The following is a 27225-nucleotide window of genomic DNA, read 5'->3' on the forward strand; positions in this document are numbered from 1 at the left end:
TAAACAATAATCTGACATAGATGTCTTCACTGTGGAGGTGCTCCGGGGATACTTGTAGAGTCAGGGAAATGGTGTCCTCCATAGTCCTGATTTGGGGAGAGGTGAATTGCAGTGGGTCAAGGTTGTCTGGGAACCTGGTTTTAATGTGTGCTATGACCAGCCTCTTAACTCACTTCAAGATGGTAGATATAAGAGCCACTGGGTGGTAGTTGTTAAGACACATTACCTTGTTCTTTGTAAGTGCCAGGACAATAGTGGTCTTTTTAAAGCAGATTGGAACCTTAGACAGAAGCAGTGAGAAGTAAAAATAAGACCATGTGACATAGGAACAGAATTAGCCCATTTAGCCGTTGAGTCCGCTCCATGATTCCATCATGGATGATTTATTAGCCCTCTTAACCACATTTTCCTGCTTTCTCCCCATAACCTTTTACGCTCTGAGTAATCAAGAAACTATGAACCTCTGCTTTAAGTATACCCAATGACCTGGGCTCCACAGCCACCTGCAACAATGAATTCCATGGAATCACCACCCTCTAGCTAAAGAAATTCTTCCTCTTCTCTTCTCAAATTGTTGCCCCTTTATTCCGAAAACATCTTCACATCCATTCTGTCTAGGCCTTTCAATACTTGATATGTTCAATGAGATAATCTCCTCACTCTTCTAAACACCAGCGAGTATAGGCTCAGATCCATTAAATGCTCTTTGTATGTTAACCATTTCATTCCCCAAATCATTCTTGTGAACATCCTCTGGACCCGTATGACTGCAGATAACACCACCAGCTGATCTGCACAGGATCTAAGGACTTGTCAGGGACTCCATCCAGTCAGGCTGTTTGAAATTAAGCTAGTTAGGCTTTTGGAAGAATGTGAAGAATGTGAAGACCTATATGTCTGCAGACACCACCACCACCAGCTGATCAAGAATCTAATATTGTTGATGAACTTGACAAATCAAACATTGCAGCAATTGATCTCTACCATGAGAACGTTGTTAACTACTTAATAGAGAAAATTGGCAGTTAATTGCCAACACCACTTTAAGTTCAATTTTGGCAAAGGCACTTGAAATCATTGATATCCCTTTTCCTTTTGCCCGTACTTAATTAAGTGAATGCAGAACGGTAAAAGGCAGCTGTAATACCAGAACTTAATTTTTGAACAATCGAAACCTGTACGTTCTGTGTTCAATAAATTGAATTACATATTTTAAAATTAACCTGCTTTTCTGGTTTCTGTATCTGACAAGATACCAGGAGTTTGCCATTTTAGAAGTAACCACTTTAGTTTACACAACATTGTAAAATGCTAGATAAGGTTCCCAAACTCAATTCCAGGGGGAAATGTATATAATACCCTCATTTTTTATTGTTTGCTTTATTAGACATCTAGCAATACTAGAGCTCAGTCAAATTGTGCTTTCTCTCATCAGAAGCAATCAGAGACAGAAGCTTTATAGAAGTAGGAATGTGCCCCTGGGGGTAAATTCCTCCAAGAATAATTTCTCTCGACTGAGAGAGAAATTTAAAAAAGTCACTGCGCAGGTAAATGCCAGCAATGAAAGATGCTCAATGTAATAATAGCATTTATTGCTGCAGAGTGCCAACGTGTCAATGACATTTAAAGCTTATGCAGTGGGAGATCTTGGCTTGTCATTTGTGCTATTTTATGAAGGAACAAAGCAAATACAATTTTTTTTCTTTGAAAATGCTCTTACACTTTCTTTTTTCATGCATACGTCTCCTTCAATTGCATTTCACATCCGTGTAGAATGGCCTCAAAAAACTTTCCATGTATATGATAACTCTTTATAGAAAATAAGATTCAGTTTATCTGTGGCAGAAAGATAATTACATTTACTTATTTATTTAGAGATCCAGCGTGAACCAGGCCTTTCTGGCCCAAAGAGCCACACCACCCAACAACCTACCTAATTACACATGCTTAATCACAGGACAATTTACAATGACCCATAATAATGCTTGACAATTAGAAGACATGATATAAATACAATAACTGTTATTTCCAGTGACCAAATTGTAGCTTCAGGTATCTTCTTCCTTTTAATGATGTATGAAATTATGCTTTCAATTTAAATTTCCATCTCACTGGCTTTTCAGCAATTAACCTCTAATGCGGCATGTCTTTGGACTGTGGGAGGAAACTGACATGACCACAAGAAAAATGTACAAACACCTTGCAGACAGCACAAGAATTGTACTCTGAAATCTGGAACGCCCTGAGCTGTAATAGCATCATACTGATCACTATGCTACGGTGGTTGTGTGTAGAATAACTAAAAAAAAATCCCCAATATCAACATCCACTTATTGACCCACTTATGACATCTCATGAAAAAAGTTATATTATTTAGTAATTAAATGCAGCATTTGTCATCCTCCCCTAAGATGCTTTATTAAATCATAAAACTTCCTATTCTTAGGACTGCACTTTATTCATATCAATAACCAAAATTATAACACCATTGTAGAAAGAGTTTGTGTTAACTCTGTATTTGATAAAATCAAATGGGGAAATGATAACCATTGCTTTTTGTTTGTTGAAGGAACTTTTTTGTATTTGATTAACAGGATCCTGTATCTGCTGATTTAAAACAAAATATTTAATTTATTTTTGCTCAGCATAACAAACCTTTCTATTTCTAGATACACTTACATTTACATTTCTTCCCCTCACAGATACCAGGTATCAGAACACTTCCATCAAAATATAGACATCATCACAACATCCTATACAAAAGTCCTTATTAGTATAGCAGACAGGTTTACATCTACATACTGCAGAAAAGGTTGCCATGTTTTATGAAAACAATTTGTTTTTGAGTGTACCATACATGTCAAAAAGTCCAAAGGAATGTATTCCATGATTAATTTACGCCAACCAAAAAGTCCAGGGGCCTTTTCAGATATCCAACTACGTAAAATGTTCTTCCTCGCACAAAAAGTCAGGATGTTAAAAAGTTTTTTCTGATGAGCATTAATAATACATCTGTTGGGTAAGCCAAAGTGAAAAGACATTGGATCCAGTTCAAGCTCCATCTTCAGAAACTTTTTAATTTCACCCAAAATAGCACTCCAGTATGCCTGAAGTTTGGGGCAAGACCAAAAACAGTGGGTGAAATTTCCAGTATTTACTTTACATTTAGAACACACTGGAGAAACCCCGGTCTTAAATTTCGAGAAACAATCTGGAGTCAGATGGGCTCTATGCAGAATTTTGAGTTGCGATGGTTTAGTTCTATTACAAACTGAAATCTTCTTTACATTATCACAGATGTCTTCCCATGTTTCAGCTGTAATTTCTACTCCCAATTCTTCCTCCCAGACCCTTCCCAGCTGCTCAGCCTCTCCAAAAATACATTCCCTTAGGATGCTGTAAAAAGTACTAATGGAGACTTCAGCATTAGAATGAAACACCCTCTTTTCTATGTCAGAACTATAGAAATCATTTAACAATGATGTTTTTTTCTGTATATAATCTCTTATCTGAAAGAAACAAAAATATCTTTGTTGGGTATGTTAAATATTTGACTAAAAGACATCATTGTTCCTTCATCAACCAAATCTCCTAGAGGGAAAATACCCTTAGAAATCCAAAGTTTAAATCCAGAATCCATTATTCCAGGCTGTAGATCTGGACTGCTGGTTATTGGAGTGAAGGGTGATATTTTCGCTGTGCTGCCCTCAATTTGCAGACAAAGAAGAATGTTCATTTTGAGCAAGGATATTTGGCCAAGCCAAGAAATGGGAAGAGTGCTCCATTGCTTAAGATCCTGTTTGATTTTGTCAAATAACTGTGTAAAGTTAGCTTTGAACCATTGATCAAACATAGGTGTGATAAATATGCCCCTGTCTGCGACCATTTAAAGGGGAAAACACCCTGAGTGTCAGGTAGCTGCTGCAGATTCCCCAGAGGCATAGCCTCTGATTCAATAAAGTTGATTTTATAACCTGAAAAGGCACTAAATGAATTTATGCATTGTATAAGGTGGTGCACTGATATAGCAGGGTTTGATAAGAAAATTAGAACATCATCCGCATACAATATAATTTTATGTCCTATGTCTGGAGCAGATATTTTGGGGTCTCGCTGAATAGCCTCAGCCAATGGCTCGATCACTAGTGTGAAAAGTAGTGGTGATAAAGGGCAGCCCTGCTGGCTGCCCCTCAGAATACTAAAATGATCCGACCTAATACCATTAGTAAGAATCACAGCCAAAGGGTCATTATAAAGAACCTTCACCCACTTAATAAAATTATTGCCCAAACCAAATCGTTCTAAAGTGAAAAAACGATATGACCATTCGACAGAATCAAGGGCTCCTTCTGCATCTAAGGAAACCACCAAGCTGACCACTGCCTGTTGCTGACATGCCTGAATCACATTAAATAATCTTCAAATATTGTTAGATGATCTACGGCCTTTTACAAAACCCGTTTGATCTTCTTTTATGATAAAAGGTAACACAGTTTCTAATCGCAACACTAAGGGTTTTAGATAAGATTTTAAAGTCGACATTTAACAATGAAATAGGCCTGTAGGAGGCACAATCTTCAGGGCTCTTTCCTTTCTTAAGAATTAAGGAGATATTAGCTTCTCTCAATGATGGTGGGAGGAGACCACAATTAAATGCATGATTGAACATGTTTTGCATAGGTTCTTGTAAAAACCCTGTAAACACTTTATAGAATTCACTAGTGAGTCTATCAGGACAAGGGGCTTTCCCACTTCTGAGCTGTGTATCTGCTGATTTTGCTTGAAGTTTCATATCCTGCTAATCAGTGGCTATCTCCATGTGGCCACTTTTGAATTCAATTTTCTTGTAGGTGGAGAATTCAGTATAAACAAGGTCTGAATCATTCACTGTGCATGAATAAATTTTATTTTGATTGGTATTAGCATCTATCACTCCTAAGGAGATTACATTTGGTCAGTACTAAACTTCATATAATCTTCAGTGACAACGTATTAAAAGGATTGGATATAACTGCAGAAAATCTTTTTATTTGTAGTTTAATAAAAGACTTCTACTTTATGTATGATCATAGTGTTTGGCCAATTTGGAGACACAATGTAAATATTATTTCTAATGACCAAATTGAATTTCAGATATCTTCCTTTTAATGATATCTAAAACTATGCTTGCAATTTGAATTGTCATCTCCTCATTCTGGCTTTACTGGATTTTCACCGATCTTGGCAAAAGACAGCTTTGTGTACTCTCACTGACAATCACTGGAAAGGAGATATGAGGACAATAAAAGTGGTTCTTGCCTCTGACTGGTTCCACTTTGGTTGACATGCCACTGCATTAAATAACTTCTCCATTTCTCCTCTTTCTTTCCAGTTGTGATGAAGTGTCTCACCCGAAATGACGACTGTACTCGTTTCCATAGATGCTGCCTGGCCTGCTGAGTTCCTTCAGCATTTTGTGTATGTTGCATTAAATAATGGATGTATTGTTAGAGCCCATGCTATGGGCTTGGATTTATCTTTGTAGGAAAAACACAAAGTTCAACTAGCAGAGATTATGCAGATTTGCTGAATTATCACTGAGAGCTTTTTGCCTGGCACTGATTTTGCCGCAGAGCTTTTGCAGAAGTTCAGGTTAGAGTTTTAATAGTGTATGGCTTAATTTTGGAAAACTCTGGTTGCTATGTACAGTAAACACTCTCTATCTATATAGTGCCTTTGAAATAACAGGACGTAACAGACAGCGAATTATTCTAAGCTATAGTTTTCTTTTGGCAAATCCTGCAGATAATGCCCGTACAGCAAAATTCCAAGAACTGTAATGAGGTAAATTCAGAGTCAATCGGTTGTTCTGGAGAGTTGACAAAAATGGCAGTCTACCTCACATCTGCTTCTCACCTTCAATGATGGTCATGAGACCCTGCATTATTGTGGCTCTACTTTTCAGAAAACTCTGTGACAAATTGACACAATTCTTATCCATGATCATTAGCATTATGCATGGACTCTTGCATCTTTTCCAGTGCAGCAGATGCTCCAGTTTTCCTTCGTTGTCTTGTCCATCAAAGGAGCCCTCATTTCACCTGCACTGTGATTTCTCTGTGCAGTGGAGCACTTGTCCAATGTCTTACTGTGCATATCTTCCTCTATCTTTCTCTCTAAAGTGAGCATGGTGTGAAGTCTCTGAGCTGGTGTTTATAATATCAACCGATTATTTTCCCCATCTCCTTCCTCCTCTCAGAGGGAAGGCAGCAATTCTTGAGCATCCCAAATGAAATGGTATCAGAAAGGACAAAAAAGGAGATCTTAAGAAGTTTGTAATTATGACATCTGCATGTTGGGAGTCAGAAGAGGATTCAGTGGAGAACCAGGAAGAACGAAGAAGTATGTGATATGTAAATACCATCATTGGACCTTCCATTATCACCTTGGCTGCAATAACACCATTTCCACCATGAGGAGTAATATACAAATATGCTTCACAACCTCCAGATTTTTGTCTTTATAAAAGGTTGCCAGCAGCTTTAAGCATGACGGTGTTGTATAAATTGCACATTGGATGAGGTTCATGCTATGAAAGGTTGAGAATCTCATTATAAGATGGAAGCATCAACTTTAATAATTTGCCTCACCATTAATTCTTGATTACTGCAACTTTAAGTTGTGACAAAGGGTCTCCACCTGAAATGCCAATGATTTATTCACCTCTATAGATGCTGCCTGATTTGCTGAGTTCCGCCTGCACTTTGTGTAATACCCATAGGTGATGTTGTTGACTGAGAGAGGCATTTTAATCACATCTGAGCTGTCAGAAGAAGATGCAGCTCAATGATGAGGAATTAAGATAGAAGGAGATAAAAACAATTAATGCTGAACCAATGGCATGTAATATGCTGAAGATGTTAAAGATCCGAAATATAATAGGGAATGCTGAAAAAGTGTTGGTAGTTTAGGTAGCATCTATGTGGAGAGAAAAACAATTCCCTTCTCAGTATTCCAATGAGAATGTTGCCTCCATTACTCCCTTGTTCACTCTTCCATCTCCATCAATACCAATTTCTTCTCTTAGGGCCTTTTCATGTAACAACAGGACATACAACACTTGCCTTTTGCTCCTTTGCTTCCCACCATCCTAGCATCCAAATATTTCTTTTAGATAAAGCAGCTTCATGTAGTGCATTTGGTGTCAATGCTATCTTCTTGACAATGGACAAAGCAAATGAGGAATGGGTGATGGCTTTGTAGAACATTGTATTCAGTTTCTGGGTGCGATCTGGAGCTTTCAATCATTGTTGCATTAATTCGTCATTCTACTCCCTCTCTGACCTCTCTGTCTTTGGCATTATGAACTATTCCAACAAAGCTAAATATAAACTGGCGGAGCAGGCACTTAGCATTGAGTCCATCAATTTCAGATTAGCTAACCTTTCCAGTTGACATTCAACGATCAAAGATTAATTCTTAAGAGTAACTTTATTTTACTTTTTCCACAGATGCTGCCTGACCGGTAGGGTATGTCCAGTATGCTCTATTTGATGTCAGATTGGAGCGTTACAGTAGTGTAGCAGTTAGCATGACACTATTACAGTTGGGGTGATGGAATTCGGAGTTCAATTCCGACATCATCTGTGCGGAGTCTGTATGCCTTCCTTGTGGAATGTGTATGTTTTCTCCAGGTGCTCCAATTTCCTTCCCCCGTCCAAAGACATACGGGTTCATAGGTTATTTGGTCATCGTAAATTGTCCCATGATTAGGCTAGGATTAAATTGGGGCTTGTTGGATGGTATGGCTCAAAGGACTGAAAGAGGCTATTCTGTGCTGTATCTCAATAAATAAATAGATAGATAGATATATAAATAGATAGATAAATAAGTAAATTTCCAGCATCTGTGTCTCTCAGTTCCAGCATTGTTTGCTTCTATTTTTAATTTATCTCCTTTTATCTGTATATCCTCTGCTTAGCTGTGATTAGCAATTTTTCATCACTCTCTCTGGCATTCAGCCTCGCTCAGTCTCCACCCTATTACAGGTGTTTTCCTTTGATATCGCCACCCCTTTGCCTCCCTACATTTTTTCTTAGCTTCTCTCTCCACAGGTGATAACCAACATGCTGAGTATTTCCAGTGCCTTCTATCTTAATTTAAAATGTTCATCGTTACAGATCTTGGTTTTTTAATCATCACTTTACCTATTCAAATTCAACAATTCTTTCAAGCGCCATTATTGATCGAGCTGCCTGACTGGTTCTGTAGCAGGTGCTAAATGAAGTAACGTTATGGACAAAACTGTATAATCTCATTCCCATCGGACTCTCTGTTACAGATGCATCTGTCCACGATAGGATTTTGGGAATGAACATGCACATCTCTTTAAAGGTAAAAGATTTTTGCCCACTTTGGACATTATCTCCTCTGCCAATTGATATAGACTTAAAAACTGGGCATCCAGGAGCTATTTGTGCCATTAGCAGTACCAGACATATATTTAATGAAAATCTGTAACCTCATAACCTGCCTTTTCCCATCAATGCTTGTTCAATGGACAGTGTAAGAGGGCCTGCCAGAAATAACACAAAACATAGCTGAAAATTAGATGATGGAGCTATATCAAAGGGAGCCATTCATGGTACACAGAGTGTGCAGCAGGTGAGGAAAGAAATACACTCTAGTCTGTTCAAAGCTCTGCAGGCCTGTGTCATCCAGTCATCAGTAGCTTTGGAGAATTAAGCACTAATGAGGAGAGGAGGCAGCATGAATATTGCGTCCTCAATGCAGACAAAACCTAATGGAGACAAAAAAGACACTTGTATTTGTTTCGTGCTGAGTGGATGATCCATCTTCCTTCTCCTAGGGTTATTACCACAACCGCAAGTTATCCAAGGCCAATTTGATAAACTCCACACTTTGAAGAAATTACAAAGTGGTCTAGATATTGTAAAGGTTATATGTCCTGATGACATCCCAGCTGAATTGCCAGAAAAATGCTTTAGAAGCAGCTGCTCTTCTAGTCACAATGGCCCTGTGCATTCACAGCAAACACACGATTTACCAGATAAAGTGCAAAACTGTCCATATATATATATATGCTGTGCACAAAAGTAGAACTGTTACATAAACACAAGAGTTTCTGCAGATGCTGGAAATCGTGAAGAACACACACAGAAAATGCTGCAGGAACTCAGCAATTCAGACAACACCTATGGAGGGGAGTAAATAGTTGACATTTTGGGGCAGGTGATTGATGAAACCAGGTTTGGAGAAAGGTTGGTTAGTGGGAGAGGGGGAATGAAGAAAGAGGTTGGGAGGGGATGAATGGAATACATAAAGGACTGAAGAAGGAAAGGAGAACTTGATAGGAAAGGAGAATGGACCATGAGAGAAAGGGAAGAAGGAGGGGCACCAGAGTGAGGTGATGGGCAGGTGAAGGGAAAAGAAGTAAGAAGGGAACCAGATTGGGAAATGCAAAGAGAGAATGGGGAGGAGAAGAAATCATTGGAAGTTAGAGAAATCGATGTTCATGCCTTCATGTTGGAGGCTACCCAAATGGAATGAGTTGTTGTTCTTCCAACCTCAGTGTGGCCTCAAAGTTTAAAGTAACTTTTATAATCAATGTACATAAATATCACCATTTACAACCCTGAGATTCACTTTCCTGTGGGCATACTCAGCAAATCTATAGAAGAGTAACTATAACAGGATCACTGAAAGATCAACTTGAGTGCAGAAGACAAAAAATAGCACAAATGCAAGTATAAACAAATAGCAGTAAATAATGAGAACATTAAATAACAAGATACAGAGTCCTTAAAGTGAGATCATTAGTTGTGGGAACATCTCAATGAATGGGCAAGCGAGTGTACTTATCCCCTTTGTTCAAGAGCCTGATGGTTGTGGGGTGAGAACTGTTCTTGAACCTGGTGATGCAAGTCCTGAAGCTCTTGTACCTTCTACATGATGACAGCATGGCGTAAAGAACATTGTGCCTCATTGTGGCAATAGAGGAACCATAGACTGACATGTTGGAAAGGGAAGTTGAGTTGAAATGGGTGGTCACTAGAATATCCTGCCTTTTTCGACAGACAGAGCAAAGGTATTTGACAAAATGGTCACCCAATCTACATCAGGTCTCAGTGATGTAGTGGAGGTTGCACTACGAGCTCTGGATATAATCCTGTAATACAAAAACAGTTTCTTATATTTGTAAATCTTGTGAATACAAGAACAGGGAAGCTTCAAGCGTTCTATGTTGAGTGAGTCACCTTGTGACGTGGTGAAAACATTCTACTGACCAAGTAGGAGGTATTAGTCAAGGTTATGATGGAATATATTCACTGCCTGGATGAATGTAGTTTCAACATCTTTTAAGAAAACTCAACATATTCCAGCACAAAGTAGCCTCTTGATTAGCATCCGATCGACAACCTCGAGCATAGGATCTGAATTGAATATGATAACTCCAAACAATAATTAACTTGTTCTTCCCAAAGTCACTCGTGCCAAGAAGTTTCATTATTGTTGTTTTTAGGTGCTTGCTGTAGAAAGCCTCAAAATGCAATGGGAATTATACAGTGAGCAATGCAGCTTTGGGGTAATAATTTCCATCTGATGTTTACTGAGGATTATCATAAGTGGTGCCTTTGTGGTTTTGTAATCATTTTGACACTATTTAAAATGAGAGGGATGAGCCATGTCTGAGAAATAAAATGCTAATTAAAGAACATTTGCTAATTAAATCATGAATATTCAAGAAAGTATTTAGATAGTTTAGGAGGGGTGAAGGGAAAAAAGGAATGTATAAAGTATGTGAAAGTCATTAGAACTGGGTAGAGATTTGCAGTTTTTAAAGAAAATCATTGTTTGAAAATATTGTAATTTTAATTCTTCTGTAAGTATGTTATAGTGGGGACTGTGTTTTTGTAAGATTAGGTTATTTTGTAAGTATGTTGTAGTGGGGACTGTGTTTTTGTAAGATTAGGTTATTTCAATAAAAAGCTGAAGCACAACTGTGCACTGTTTGGATTTCAGTGAATGTTTTTAGGATGTGAACCATTATCAAAAGAAAATTATTCCATGAAATTATTTTAAACAATCAGATCAATACTCCCAGAATGGGCAAAATGAAGACACCAGAGAGTGCTGATGTTGAAATGTGGAGTAACAATCTGCTGGAGGAATTCAGCAGGTCGAGCAATATATCTGAGGTTTCAACCGAACATTGACAATCCCTTTCCTCCCACAGATGATGCTTGACTTGTTGAGTTCCTCCAGAAGATTGCTTGCTACATAGGAAAAATGGTATTTTGCTGGAGGAAATTAATTGTATTTTTTAAACATTAAATGGACATGCTGCTAATTTTTATGCCTTGAAGGATGCAAGGGAGTTGGATAATGAGACAAAGTCAAATAGTATTCATCAGATGTCATGAAATACACCCGACGAAATTATTAAGCACTACTGTACTTCATAAAATATTCCTTCATACTGTGAATGTGGGTGCCAATGGATTTTGGATCCCTCTGTGTCCCTTTGAAAGGGAAGGATGGCAAGGGATTATTTTGACTTTGTTGTCAAAGATAAGTATGTATCCACATATATTTTTGGAGCGGGGGAAGGGAAGTATTAGTTTTCTGGGACAGGAGAGAAGCAACAAAAAGGATGAAAGAAATATCTGTAAAATATAATTGTGTATGAGCACTCAATCCTCATTCCATGAGTCAGTAGCATATTGGCCCTTTTTCAATAGCAGTGACTTGCAAGTTCCAGTTGCTTTCATGCAGCATGTTTGTATTTTTGCGCAGCAGCTTCAACGCGCAGAGGAGTCAGCATGAGACCAGCTGGAGATAGGAGAGCTAGAGAAAGGCGAGTGGGAAACCCACGCTGGAGAGTCCAGGAGAAACCAGGGAGCAGAAATGTTCCAAGAGCAGGTGCGTGTGAGATCCACTCTGATCCAACTTAACAACTGAATGCAGAGCATTAAGTTGCAGCTGACTTGGATCAGAATGATTGCAAGATAATTAAAAGCAGGAACAGTTTCAATAATTACAGCTAGATTTTATGCAAAGATTTAAAATTGATTAAAATATATTTCTGTGATTTTTAAAAAAATATTAGTATATAGGTTAGAACCTTTGGTTTCTTACTGCCATTGGTAGAGATCAATGTCGCCTTACACAGTAGTGAGATAGTGTTTTACATTGGTCAGAAGGTGTTCTGAGTTTCAAATAGCCTCTTAAAACAACAGTGTGTGGGGTGTCAATGTAGGTTTTGGGCAAGGGTTTCCTTTAGAATTAACCTGTTTTTTCATTAAGGATTTGGAAGTGGAAAATGGGTAAGTTACAGTGGTGTAACATGGAGGTGGTGGGGAAGTAGGGTGATAGGTGAGAAAGATTCAGCGGTTGAGTGAGACTTGCGATGTGGAGGGAGTGTGTGTTGTTTGCGCAGTGAATAGTGATCAAACTTCTAATTTAACATTCTTCTCATAATATATTGGTTCTATGCAAAATTCCTAGGTTATTGTATGTTGAGTGATAATTTCTGGTTCGTCACACAGGAGAGTAGATTGTGCACCTATTGCAGAATCCAGGTGATTTTCTTCTCATTGAATCTGTTGACCAACTGTCAAGTCGGAGTTCTTGTTCTCTTTGAACACGTGCAGCTTCCCCACTTGAAAGGGACTGAATACGCCTACCTGAAGGTTTTAACCGGATTCCACTCAATGACCAAACAACTTTCCTTCTTTATTTTTCCTTTTATTTTTCGCAAGTGCGGCAGTTGATAGTTCTTAGTTATTAGTCAGTAGTCGTAAATAATCAGTCATAAGTCAGCCATTAGTCTAGTCAAGGTTAGTCATAAGTCATTAGGCATTAGTCGTAAGGTATTAGCATTAGCGTTAGCATTAGCATTAGGTGAAAAACTGGCTGCCTCTCAGACTTTGTAGATGATTTTGGACCTGCAGCTCCGTTTCTCTACTGGACCATTATGGCCTCCGGCCATTATAGTTCCAAACTGGGCGAACTCTCTCGAAGGTTCGCGAGCTCTTCTTAAGCCTCGCGCCGTTTTCAAGAAGTGCCTGCGCGTGATTCCGGTGGCGGAGTTAACCCAAACGCAGTGACAGCAGTGCTCTTTTCCATGAAGCAGTCTCAACAATTATTTAAAGTTCGGCATCTTACCGCAGATCGTGACGCTGCTCTCGGACTGCCGCTGTGAAGCTGCGGGGTCCACCCAAATGTTCTGGGCAGAAACAGCCTTCAGGCAGTAGGTTCCATCTGGTCTGCCAGTGAATTCTTGCTCTTCCTTTTAAATATTATTTTCTTTTGCATTCAGGGCCCAATACCTTCCAGAAACTCAAGTTTGACTTGACACCTCCCACTCGATCTTCCCATGGACAAACTGGGGAGATCGCCAGCTTCAAAGGCAAACTTGGTGGTCCCAGTTCGGTGTTCTTACGACATATTGTTAACTTCTCTTGCCATCTGTTCCTCAACAGGTAGTAAGACAACCAGCCGCCTGATGTCCCTGTGAAGGATGGTGGCTTGGAATCCTGTCTTTTTTCCTATCAGAGATTGGATGCCTTTGCTGTCTGGATTAGTCTTGACGACTCTGCCAAGCTTGAAATGTCCTCTCAGTGCATTTTGGTTGCATAACCAAATGATGTCCCCAACAGTGACGCTCCTCTGGGCAGTATGCCACTTTCCAACTTGGATTCGGCTATGCAGCTCAAAGTACTTTCTCAGGCGTGAGGCAAACACTGCTCCACACATCTCTGCTTTGACAGCATCACCTTTGTGATCCAGGGGGAGTTAATTTGGCTTTAGACTCCACCAGCCTGACGATCGAGCCCTGGTCTGAGTTCCACCTTAGGTACCTCATTGCTCCACAGGCGTGCTCGCTTCCATCAGAGAACGTGATTGCCCAGGGTTCCTCAGAGAAGCTTGGGGGAGTCAGTGCCCTGGTGAACTTTACCTTACCAAGTTGAACGTACTCCTCGAAGAGCTTAATTGCATCCTCCCTGAGGCCATCTGAGAGTGCTATGTCCCATGTGTCTTTGACTGGATACCTTTCGCCCTTTGCCTTTTGGAATGCCCTTCGTACCAGAATAGCTCCCTTCTGCTTAGCAGAAGTTACCAGGCCAGCTGGGTCATACAGCTCTGATACTGGCTGAACAGTTCTCCTTGTGTCAGGGGGTTTGGCATCTGGTCTCTGATCTGCTCTTGTAGAAGGCCTTGGCCAAGTCTCATTTTTTTCTTTCTCTTCGAGATTGATTGCAATCATGACATGGAGCTTGTCCTCTTCTACTATATAGCCCAAGCCAAGTGCCTTGTTGTCAGCATTGCACATTTGGTTTGGCAAGACCATGGTTCCTGCCTTGGACTTCTTCAGCTTGTCAATGCACTCTTTCCTCCCACTTTGCCCAGAAAAGACCCAAGGCTTGAGCTTGAAACCTCCGGCCTTCAGGATCTGCTCCACATTTGCTGTGATGGATTTCAGCTGGTCAAGGTTGTTGTGGGATGTGAGAATGTCATCAACGTGGCTGTCGTGTTGGAGCACCTCCTGCTGCTCCTCTTTGAGGTGGGTGAAAGGAGGGAGGTTAGCAGTTTCGCGCATTGCTAGCTGCGCAATGCACCCTGCTGATTTGTCTCCGATGTTCACTCTTGTGATTGCATATTCCCCCAGCTCCTCGTCCTCGGAGTCTCGCCAGAGGAATCTGTGCAGGTGCATTTCTTGGTCTTCCAACCAAACCAAATTGTACATCTTTTTTATGTCACCCAGAGCAGCATACACTCCACCCATAAATCTGAGTAGGACAGATCGAATCTGGTTGAGGACATCTGGACCTTTCTTTAACAGGTCGTTCAAGCTCACGCCTCTGAACATTTGACGGCTGTTCCACACGAGTCTCACTGGGATCGTGACCGAGTGCAGGTTCGGAGCAATAAGGTGACTCACGTATCAGACTGGCCCGTTCCAGTTGATGACCGTGTCTTTGGACAAATTCATTGCAGCCCTTCGATCGACCACCTCATGCACTTGAGCAGTGTAGGCAGCTTTCCACTCGGGTTCTTTCGCTAGTTGCTTTTCTGTCCTGAGAAATGCAGCCTCAACTGTTCTTTTATTATTTGGCAAGGAAGCTGGATCTTCTAACCAAGGATATCTGGCGTGCCAATGTAGTTCCTTGCTGTGGTGGTTACCTGTGACATAAATGAGGCCTCTTCTTACAACTTCAAGTTCCCTCTCTTCAGCAAGAGTCATTCCTTTGCCGCCCGGCTGGCAGTTTCCGCAGCAGCAACCCCCTCATTTTGGCTCGAATGCTGCGCCAATACTATCCCACTTCCACCACTCTAGGATATCCTGGTTGGTGGTTGAAGTACCTGACTCCTGGAGCTTGATGCCATCCTGTCTGTTTGGTGGAAGTTGCTCTGAGACTCTGCTGGTGATCTCCTCATACTTCACAGCAGCCGCTCTCATTGACCTTGCAAAATGTGTCTTGGACATGTGGGCCGACACAGACAGCTCCTCAAAGAGATCAGGATGTGCTCCTCCGAACGTCTTCCCCAGTGGTCCATCCCACAGCACGCGGTCTCCAACAGCTCTGATTCTCTGAGGTGCTAGATGACCTTCTCTATGGCTTATGGGTAAATTTATTTCTCTGGGTCTCACAAGTTCATCAAGTGGTATGTCCGGGAAGAATTTCTGCAGTTGCTTTGGTGTCCCATGTTTGTGGACATTTGCAATGCTGTCTAGTCCATAACAAACCAATTGTTGTGATTTGAGAGTGCCCTTGGGAATGTTTACTCTGATTTTTAGAAGGTAACGCTTTGTCTCCAACTGAACCTTCATCCCCCCGCCCCCCCCCCCCCCAACTCCATGGACGACGAGAATGATTTTCTCACTTCTAAGGTTCAGTCTGCTTGCAGCCTTGTGGGTTATATAATTGGTGTCTGAAGCCAAGTCAATTAACATCCCGATTTTTTGTCCAGCATTAGCTGTGACCTCGAGAAGCATCATAATCACTGGCAAATCTTGCAATCCACTTTCCAGCAGAAGGCCCGGTTTATCTTTCACAGTGCTGAAGCCTCTGGATGCAGTGTTTGAAAATACATTGTGACATTGTTTGGCCAATTCTGGTGAAAGATTGCTGAAGAACTCCTCTTGATCCTCTGTATATTTCTTCCTGCCTTTATCTTCCTCTGGACCGAAACTGCTCTTTTCCTGACCTGTGTTGCTTTTCTTTATTTCAGCATTGGGGCACAGATAGTAATGATGCTCAGGAGGATGCTCATCCCTGCAGTCTTGGTTTTTACACAGACAGGCGGGTTTGCAGTATGAACTGTCATCATGAACCTCGAGACACCTCTTGCATGCCCCCAGCTTTCTTACTGCAGCCTTTTTCTCTGGTAGCTTTAGCGCTCGAAACTGTTTGTGAAAGTAGAGCTTCCTTTTGTGCTTCCAATCACCGCAGACTACACATCCTGCATGGTCGTTGCCGACTTGGTAGACTTGGTTCTGGCCTGTCTTGGCTCAGCCCTGGTTTCTCTCCTACTCGGCTCTTCATCCCTCAGTTGCTTGAGCTGCTCATATATGCTCTCTTGCCCTTTGAGGAATTCCAAGAGACTGTCAAACCAATTATCTGGGGCCACAGCATTTCCCCTGTCAGTGACATAGACCAGCCATTCCTTTTTAAGAGTTTCTGGAAGTTTACTTTCAATTGATCTCATCACCAGTGGATTTTTGATCGCACCCGTGTCTCCAAGGTCACTCAGGTCTCGAAGTGCCTTCTCCACAGTTTGAATTAATTCCACTATTTTCCGTGGCTGATGATTTCTGACAGCTGGCATTTTCTGTAACTCTTCCACTATTTCAATAGCAATGCACGTTCGATTTCCATAGCAGTTTTCTAGAACTCGGAAGATGTCATCTGCAGTGTTATAAGTAGTGAGGTGAAGGTCTCTCCTGATTTTGTCATCAAGACTGTCCAGTAGTTGAACCTTTTTCACCTCTCTTGAACCGGTTGGCTCTCCTTGCCTCTGGAGTGCTTCCCAGTCCTTTCTCCACCTGTGAAAATCACGTTTGCTGCCAGTAAACTTGGGAAGGGCCGTCAGTTTCAATCTGATGGGTGACGTGGGAAAATTGGAGGAAAAGCCCAACGCCGTCGGTGTAGGTCTTTCAGCATCCTCCTTTCTCCTTGCCTGTATGAAGTGGGCCTTCTTGGAAACCAACTTGGGGACTTGGAGTTCGAGCCCCTTTAGGTGACTCTGAAGGTCCTTCCGATTCCCTGGTGGGATCCATCGTTCCCACTGACCGTGCACCTCCTTCGCTGTCTTTACCAGTCCTTGCAGGTGGTTAAGCATGAAGTCATACGTCTCCTGGTTGCCATCGGGTTGTACAGCAGCGACTTTTTCACATTCATCCTCTGCTGCCTGTGGTGCTGTGAACAACTCAACATTTACGAAGTTGGTCCAAGGAGTCTCCTGGATTAAGCTTCTGACCTCCTTTAGTTTCAACACACTCATTTGCCGACTTTGCCAGGTCGGCTTTTTGCTGTTCAGTTAACACAGCTACCTCCTCTGTGTTCAGCTCCGCCTCCCGTTCTGCAGTGAGTCCGGCCTCCGCATCATCATTGGCTTCCATGACTTTCTCGGCTTCTATTGTGAGTTTACTGAAACTGACTCTGAGCTCCTCTTCAGACATGTCTTCATAGGTCCTGGTGAGAAAATAATCTTTTTGCTGTAGTCCGCTTTACCTTGAGTTGTTCAACTGATTTCCCAATAGCTTGATCAGCCATGTTTGATTCCCTCTGCAGGCTGTTCACAGGTGAAAGGGTAAGTACAACTTTTTAATGATGTTTTGATGTTGTTTCATCTTCACTTGATTTTCTTCCTTTTTCAGGATTCCAGGTCATTGCCTTTGCTGTTCCAGCTCAAAGCTCCCAGATTTCTGTTTCCTGGTCCTCCAGTTTCCCGGTCAAACAGTTTTTTCCACTGTCAAGCAGTATTTTCACTGTAAACCAGTTTTTTCACTGTCAACCAGTTTTTCACTGTCAAGTCAGAGTTCTTGTTCTCTTTGAACACGTGCAGCTTCCTCACTTGAAAGGGACTGAATACGCCTACCCGAAGGTTTTAACCGGATTCCACTCAATGACCAAACAACTTTCTTTATTTTTCCTTTTATTTTTCGCAAGTGCGGCAGTTGATAGTTCTTAGTTATTAGTCAGTAGTCGTAAATAATCAGTCATAAGTCAGCCATTAGTCTAGTCAAGGTTAGTCATAAGTCATTAGGCATTAGTCGTAAGGTATTAGCATTAGCATTAGGTGAAAAACTGGCTGCCTCTCGGACTTCGTAGATGATTTTGGACCTGCAGCTCCGTTTCTCTACTGGATCATTATGGCCTCCGGCCATTATAGTTCCAAACTGGGCGAACTCGCTCGAAGGTTCGCGAGCTCTTCTTAAGCCTCGCGCCGTTTTCAAGAAGTGCCTGCGCGTGATTCCGGTGGCGGAGTTAACCCAAACGCAGTGACAGCAGTGCTCTTTTCCATGAAGCAGTCTCAACAATTATTTGAAGTTCGGCATCTTACCGCGGATCGTGACGCTGCTCTCGGACTGCCGCTGTGTCGCTGCGGGGTCCACCCAAATGTTCTGGGCAGAAACAGCCTTCAGGCAGTAGGTTCCATCCGGTCTGCCAGTGAATTCTTGCTCTTCCTTTTAAATATTATTTTCTTTTGCCTCCAGGGCCCAATACCTTCCAGAAACTCAAGTTTGACTTGACACCAACTACTTGCTTCTTGATCATTCTCAGGGTTTCCACATTCACAAGTCTGCTTAGAACTCTTTTGATCATGGAATTATATCGATCATTGTTGTGTAAGGAGTTTCCCAATAAATTTGGCTTTCATTTGTTTGAATTCAGAACTGATTGTTCTCTATCTTAGTTTAATGTTTAGTTTTAGCTCTACACTATTGACAGTCTTATTTCCTTTATATATTGCCTCGTTGCTTTTTGACTCTGGAAAGCCCATGTTTTCCCAATTGCTCTTCAAAACACTCTTTTGAAGACTGATAAATGCTGTAGCTCCTCTCTGTTGTTTTAATATTGTATTTGCTTTGCTCTGTACTAATGATATTTGCATTTTGTGCCATTGCTTGAATTATGTAGAAATAAGTGAGGAGCAATGGCCAGTTTGGAAATCAATTAAGCTGCAGTGACAATAAGATTTTTAATTTTGCTGAAACTGGTTTGAGGAATAAATTAAGTATATTCAATAATTAGAGTATGGATAAGATGAATAGATTTTAGGATCACTTTAATTGTATTTAGGAATAAAAATAGAGTAAATAAGTTTGTATCTTTTGGATGATCAAGAATGTGACTATTGCCATCTGCTGGTCAGTTATGAAAAGTAGCTTCTAAATTGTGTAGGAAGATTTTGTTTGACCTGGAAGTAGTTGGTCAATATTACATTTCAGGTTTTTGATTATTGGGTGGATAGATGGGGATTTGCATTAACATGCTAAAAGGTAATACTTTTAAGTTCAATTTTATTGATAAGTTGATCTGGCAATGTGTCTTAGAAATCCTAAGGAAATTATGATTTTGTTGCCAACACACCCCATCCAGAAGAGTTTCAATTCAAGTTGGATATAATACAGACATTCATTGGGATTATATTTGATTGCGTGGTATTTTATCCAATGATGTTGCCTATTTACAGATGTTATTACCTGTGCCATATAATGGCATGGCAGGCATGCTAGACAATTTTCTTTCATGACTTCATACAAGTGAAATTCTTCCCATTTTCTCCATGTTTAGATTTATGAACCATGTTAATGCATTCAGTTAATAATTTAAGGTTTGACCTGGGAGAAGTTAACAATAATAAAATATACAATTGCTGATACTAGTGATTTGGTGAAGGGGGTGGTTTTTGAGAGTGGGGTCATTGGCCATGAAGTTCGATTAGATTGACCTGAAGAAGTGGGAAGCATTTTACCACTTCCTACACTCCTCCCTGCTTTTGTAATCTCCTCAGGTCCTGTAAATCTCTGAGTTAATTCCATTACTCCAACTTTGTGTTCTTGTACACCCCTAAATTTATTCATCCTCCCACAGCTGGCCAAGCCAATGCAAAAGACTAACAAATTTTATCTTGGAAGATGGACATAACTGATTCAAACAGGAACACATTGAAAACATGGCCTTGTGGTGGAAGTTGATTCACATTGCTGTTAAGCTTTATTTCTTATTCATTTATGGGTGGTCTCGAAAAACTATCTTCTGCCTGTCTTGAATTGCACTTGAACTCAAGTAGCTTGTTAAGTTAGGTCAGAAGGCAGTTGAAAGTCAGTTACATTGCTGCAGGTCTTGAGTGTAAAGTAGTTGGAGTGAGTATGGAAAACAAATTACCTTAACTGAAGGGCATTGTATTACTTGCTACAACAATACTGTAGTTTCCAAGTTACAGCTGCTGACAAGAACTTTTTCATTTCAGATCTATTTATTTAATAAACTTGCATTTCTTGGCTGGCATTTTGGGTGGTGAACTCATTAGCCAGGACCTCCAGGTTAATCCATTATACAATCTCTCAGAGTATTCAGAAGCTGAATTGAATTTATTCCAACATTGCATCATTCCTTGCATCACTCAAAATTTATTGGCTGGCAAAAATGCACCAGACATCTATGAGACCAGTTTGTTTCAATTGAAACACAAGAATAAGTAAATGAACCACAATTTTTTTTCTGCACTGATCTAAAATCAGTTTTAAATCCTCCTTCACCAGAAAGTGTGCTTTTTATTTATGATGCTTAAATAGAATCATTGTGCCATTGAGATATCTTATACCATTAAGTGCCATATTGTTGACCACAACAAAAATTAAAATGCTGGAATATTCAGCGGGTCAGGCAATGTCTATGGAGAAATACAATAACTACATTGGATAAGTGTATAGGTTTGATTGATCATGTGGATAGTCAGAGGCTTTTTCCCAGGGCTGAAATGGCGAACATGAGAGGGCACATCTACACGTACAAACAAGCTGGATGAACTCAGCAGGTCGGGCAGCATCCATTGAAATGAGCAGTCGACGCTTCAGGCCGAGATCCTTTGTCAGGACTCATGTCTCGGCCTGAAATGTTGACTGCTCATTTCAACGGATGCTGCGTGACCTGCTGAGTTCATCCAGCTTGTTTGTATGTGTTGATTTGACCACAGCATCTGCAGTGTACTTTGAGTTCATGAGAGGGCACAGTTTTAAGGTGCTTGGAAGTAAGTGCGAAGGAGACATTAGGGACAAGCTTTTTGTGCAGAGAGTGGTGAGGGCACGGAATGGGCCTGTATTGTGCTGTAGGTTTTTTATGTTCAATGTTTTCTATGGTTGGACAGCGTTGGTTGGACATAGCATGTGATTGTGCTGCCAGATCAGAATTGATTCTCATTTCCTAGTTACCTTTCAACTGAGTGCCTTGCCAATTATTTCACATACAGTTAAGAAGTAATAACATGACTCTGAAGCTGGAGTCACACAGAAGCAAGTTTGGGCGAGGCCATCAGATTTCTATCTCTGAAGAATATTGATTGCTGAGCTAGACAATAGACAATAGATAATAGGTGCAGGAGTAGGCCATTCAGCCCTTCTAGTCAGCACCACCATTCACTGTGATCATGGCTGATCACACACAATCAGTACCCCGTTCCTGCCCTCTCCCCACATCCCTTGATCCCGCTATCTACAAGAGCTCTATCCTCTTGAATGTATCCAGAGACTTGGCCTCCACTGCCTTCTGGGGCAGAGCATTCCACATATCCACCACTCTCTGGGTGAAAAAGTTTTTCCGCATCTCTGTTCTAAATGGCCTACCCCTTATTCTTAAACTGTGGCCTCTAGTTCTGGACTCACCCATCAGCGGGAACATGCTTCCTGCCTCCAGTGTGTCCAATCCCTTAATAATCTTATATGTCTCAATCAGATCCCCTCTCATCCTTCTAAATTCCAGTGTATACAAGCCCAGTCGCTCCAATCTTTCAACATATGACAGTCCTGCCATTCCGGGAATTAACCTTGTGAACCTACGCTGCACCCCCTCAATAGCAAGAATGTCTTTCCTCAAATTTGGAGACCAAAACTGCACACAATACTCCAGGTGAGGTCTCACCAGGGCCCTGTACAGCTGCAGAAGGACCTCTTTACTCCTATACTCAATTCCTCTTGTTATAAAAGCCAGCATGCCATTAGCTTTCTTCACTGCCTGCTGTACCTGCATGCTTGCTTTCATTGACTGATGTACAAGAACACCTAGATCTCGTTGTACTTCCCCTTTTCCTAACTTGACTCCATTTAGATAGTAATCTGCCTTCCTGTTCTTACCACCAAAGTGGATAACCTCACACTTATCCACATTAAACTGCATCTGCCATACATTTGCCCACTCACCCAACCTGTCCAAGTCACCCTGCATTCTCATAACATCCTCCTGACATTTCACACTGCCACCCAACTTTGTGTCATCAGCAAATTTGCTAATGTTACTTTTAATCCCTTCATCTAAATCATTAATGTATATTGTAAACAGCTGCGGTCCCAGCACCGAACCTTGCGGTACCCCACTGGTCACAGCCTGCCATTCCAAAAGGGACCCGTTAATCGCTACTCTTTGTTTCCTGTCAGCCAGCCAATTTTCAATCCATGTCAGTACTCTGCCCCCAATGCCATGTGCCCTAATTTTGCCCACTAATCTCCTATGTGGGACTTTATCAAAAGCTTTCTGGAAGTCCAGGTACACTACATCCACTGGCTCTCCCTTGTCCATTTTTATAGTTACATCCTCAAAAAAACTCCAGAAGATTAGTCAAGCATGATTTTCACTTCATAAATCCATGCTGACTCGGACTGATCCTTCTACTGCTATCCAAATGTGCCATAATTTCCTCTTTTATAATTGACTCCAGCATCTTTCCCACCACTGATGTCAGGCTAACTGGTCTATAATTCCCTGTTTTCTTTCTCCCTCCTTTCTTGAAAAGTGGGACGACATTAGCCACCCTCCAATCAGCAGGAACTGTTCCTGAATCTATAGAACATTGGAAAATGATTACCAATGCATCCATGATTTCTAGAGCCACCTCTTTAAGTACCCTGGGATGCAGACCATCAGGTCCCGGGGACTTATCAGCCTTCAGACTCAACAGTCTGTCCAACACCGTTTCTTGCCTAATATAAATTTCCTTCAGTTCATCCTTTACCCTAGTTCCTTTGGCACTATTATATCTGGGAGATTGTTTGTGTCTTCCCTAGTGAAGACAGATCCAAAGTACCTGTTCAACTCGTCTGCCATTTCCTTGTTCCCCATAATAAATTCACCGTTTCTGTCTTCAATGGCCCAATTTTGGTCTTAACTATTTTTTTGCTATTCACATACCTAAAGAAGCTTTTGCTATCCTCCTTTATATTCTTGGCTAGTTTACCTTTGTACCTCATTTTTTCTTGGCGTATTGCGTTTCTTGTTATCTTCTGTCGCTCTTTAAAAGCTTCCCAGTCCTCCAGTTTCCCGCTCATCTTTGCCATGCTATACTTCTTCTCTTTTATTTTTATACTGCCCTTTACTTCCCTCGTCAGTCACGGCTACCCCTTACTTCCCTTAGGATCTTTCTTCCTCTTTGGAATGAACTGATATTGCACCTTCTGCATTATTCCCAGAAATACCTGCCATTGTTGTTCCACTGTCTTCCCTGCTAGGGTATCGTTCCATTGAACTTTGGCCAGCTCCTCCCTCATAGCTCCATAGTTCCCTTTGTTCAACTGTAATACTGACACATCCGATTTTCCCTTCTCCTTCTCAAATTGTAGGTTAAAACATATCATATTATGGTCACTACCTCCTAATGGTTCCTTTACCTCGAGGTCCCTGATCAAATCCGGTTCATTGCACAACACTAAATCTAGAATTGCCTTCTCCCTGGTAGGCTCCAGTACAAGCTGTTCTAAGAATCCATCTCGGAGGCACTCCACAAACTCCCTTTCTTGGGGTCCAGTACCATTCTGATTCTCCCAGTCTACCTGCATATTGAAATCCCCGATGACAACTGTATCATTACCTTCGCGACATGCCAATTTTAACTCTTCGTTCAACTTACACCCTACATCCAGACTGCTGTTTGGGAGCCTGTAGATAACTCCCATTAGGGTCTTTCTACCCTTAGAATTTCTCAGTTCTATCCATACTGACTCTACATCCCCTGATTCTATGTCCCGCCTCACAAGGGACTGAATATCATTCCTCACCAACAGAGCCACCCCTCCCCCTCTGCCAGTCAGTCTGTCCTTTCGATAAGATGTATATCCTTGAATATTCATTTCCCAGGCCCTGTCCGCTTGAAGCCATGTCTCTGTTATTCCCACAACATCGTACTTGCCAATTTCCAACTGAGTCTCAAGCTCATCTACTTTATTCCTTATACTTCATGCATTCATATATAATACTTTTAATTCATTACTCCCCTCTCCTTTCATATCAATTCCTATTTCACTTGGCCATACTGTATGATCTCTTTTTGAGCTTTCTACTCCTTTGATTCTGTTGTTCTTTTTAACTTTTCTTATTTTCACTTTCCCTTTAACTCCATCCTTATATTTCCAGTTCATCCCCTCCCCCCCACTACTTAGTTTAAACACATCCGTGTTGCAGTGGCAAACCTGTCTGCCAGAATGCTGGTCCCCCGCCCATTAAGGTGCAACCTGTCCCTTTTGTACAATTCATCCCTACCCCAAAACAGATCCCAGTGATCCAAGAATGTAAATCCTTGCTTCCTGCACCAGTTCCTTAGTCACACATTCAGATCCATTATCTCCCTGTTCCTGCCCTCTCCAGCATGAGGAACTGGAAGTAAACCAGAGATAACCACCCTGGAAGTCCTGCTTTTCAACCTTCTTCCGAGTTCTCTGAAGTCCCACTGCAGAATGTCCTTCCTTTTCTTCCTGATGTCATTTATGCCAACATGCACTACCACTTCCGTCTGTTCACCTTCACCCTTGAGGATTCCCTGCAATCGGTCCGTGATGTCCTGGATCCTAGCACCAGGGAGGCAACCCACCATCCTTAAATCTCGCCTGTTGCCGCAGAAACCCCTTTCCGTACCTCTTACTATGGAGTCCTCTACTAACGTGGCTCTTCCTGATGTCTGACTCCTCGGCTCTGCTTCTGCACCAATTTTTGGCTCGCAGACCTGTCCGCCTCTCAGACTGGCAGTATCTTCTGTCCTGACAGCTTCCAAGAGGGTGAACCTGTTTACGAGAGGTACATCCCCTGGGGTCTCCTGTACTTCAAGCATCCTTTCCTTCCTCATTGTCGCCCCCTTTCTCTCTTCTGGTATCCTCGGTGTAACGACCTCACTGTAGGTCCTGTCCAGAAAACTCTTGTTTTCGTGGATGAACCTGAGGTCATCTAGTTCTTTCTTCAGTGCTGCAACATGCTCCTTCAGAAGCTGAATCTGGACACACTTTCCACAGCTGTAGCAGCCGGGGGCACCATCAGTGTCCCTGACCTCCCACATCATGCACTTAGCACATGGAACCAGCTTAGCGGTCATGTCTTCACCCTCTCCAATTGTGCCTGGCGTAGTCTCCTCCCTCAGCCTCCTCGCCGAAGATCTCGAGCTACCGTGTTTTTGACACTAACTCACTGACAATAGGAAGTGGGAAAAGGGTCTTGCTCTGAAATGTTGACTTTTTATTCCTCTGCATAGATGCTGCCTGACTTGCTGCGTTCCTTCGATATTTTTGTGTGTTTTTTGCTCAACTTATAGTTGTTGTCATGATTGAATTTTTTTTCTTAGCTTTCACTGTTTTAGTAAGTTTCCTTAATCACTTATAACCAAAGTTTCTCATCTCAAATATCATCAGATTTTAATTATATATTTCCTATATTTCTGTAGCCACAGCTGTTGCAGAACTTAATTCAACTCAGTCTCCATTATTGCTGGATTAAAGATGCAGTGAAGGAGAATTTAGTACCAAAAATCTTCAATATACTTGAAACTTTTTCAGACAATTGTAGACCTAATTTATAATTGACAGCTTTTGTTCTTCCTGTTGTTTTACAAAATAACTTCTTTTTCTTTTTCCTATGTGCCCTTAACATTGAGTAAGACCTCCCTTTTTATTTTTATATAAGTGAGCGTGTGAGTGGAAGCAAATGGAAGAAAGTAAAATGGAGAACTGTATGGGAGGGATGGATTAGATTGACCTTGGAGTAGGTTAAAATGTTGGCACAGCATTGCGTGTCAAAGGTGTGTACTACACTGTACTGTTCTATGTTTTATGTTCTATCTCCTACTTTTATCCCAGAATATTTTGTCTCATTCCCTTTATCCTAGCTGTATTCTAATGCTGCAATGGAATCTGTTACTAACTCTAATGTCCTTAACACCAGTCTGTTTTAAATCTTGAATAAAAATAAAAGTAGATTATTCAAAAAAGGAAATATAAAAGTGGGTGAGTGCCTGGGTGTGTATGAATTTGGTGAAGGTATAAGTTACACATTAATCTGCAACGTGTTGGACTGTGTCTGAGTATGTGAGTGGAAGCAATTCATAGATTTTTAATAAGTTGACCTCCTCAATTCAAGTAACTTAAAGTGGATTCTTGGCTTCTGAGACCTTCATGTGTTCTGGCACTTGCCAGTAAAAGTAAGGGAAGAGGAAAGAATCATTGAGGAGGCTGAGGCCAAGACAGAGAAATGTATGAGCAGGAACACCATGAGAAACCTTGCCTGCTTTCTCATCTGCTTGAGTGAAGGACTTATTTATGGTATGGACTGAGAGGTTATTGTGACCTGTGATCAGCAGTGATGCTACTTGTTTAGAAGCTGAGATGGGAGTGGAGATGAGCGGCTGATACTTAGAACCTCATAAGAGACGGGATTAGTTGAGGCTGATAGCTCACCGATTTGTTCTAATGTTAGAACAAGGCAGATGGCAGATGTTAGGCTTCCTTGAAATATCAGGAAATCATTATTTTGGAAAGCCTTGGCTATCACACTGACCTTGAAAAGTGCCGTTGTTTTCTGGATGCTTAAGACGAGGACCACAAGGGAATCTGTAGAATCTGTAATGGCAGGTCTTGAATTGATTGTAGTTCTTAAGCCAACATGATGAAGGTTGAAGAGTGCTGTGCTCATTTTGTACACAAAATATGCTGGAGGAACTCAGCAGGTTAGGCAGCATCTATGGAAA

General features: G+C 41.3%; 1 protein-coding gene across 3 annotated transcripts in view; it reads left to right on the forward strand.

Moving 5' to 3' along the window:
* Positions 1-27225, forward strand: part of pxylp1 (2-phosphoxylose phosphatase 1) — a 202391-nt gene that overhangs the window by 78903 nt on the left and 96263 nt on the right. Inside the window, exon 1 of one of the 3 annotated variants that reach the window (XM_073040930.1) lies at positions 11806-11922. The exons of the other annotated variants lie outside the window; for them this stretch is intronic. Coding sequence (XP_072897031.1) covers positions 11823-11922 — 100 coding nt within the window. The 5' untranslated portion in view covers positions 11806-11822. Of the gene's footprint in view, positions 1-11805; positions 11923-27225 lie in introns of those variants that run through there. 3 annotated transcript variants of the gene reach the window in all.

Source organism: Hemitrygon akajei, chromosome 3 (assembly GCF_048418815.1).
Source record: "Hemitrygon akajei chromosome 3, sHemAka1.3, whole genome shotgun sequence".
Classification (NCBI taxonomy): domain Eukaryota; kingdom Metazoa; phylum Chordata; class Chondrichthyes; order Myliobatiformes; family Dasyatidae; genus Hemitrygon; species Hemitrygon akajei.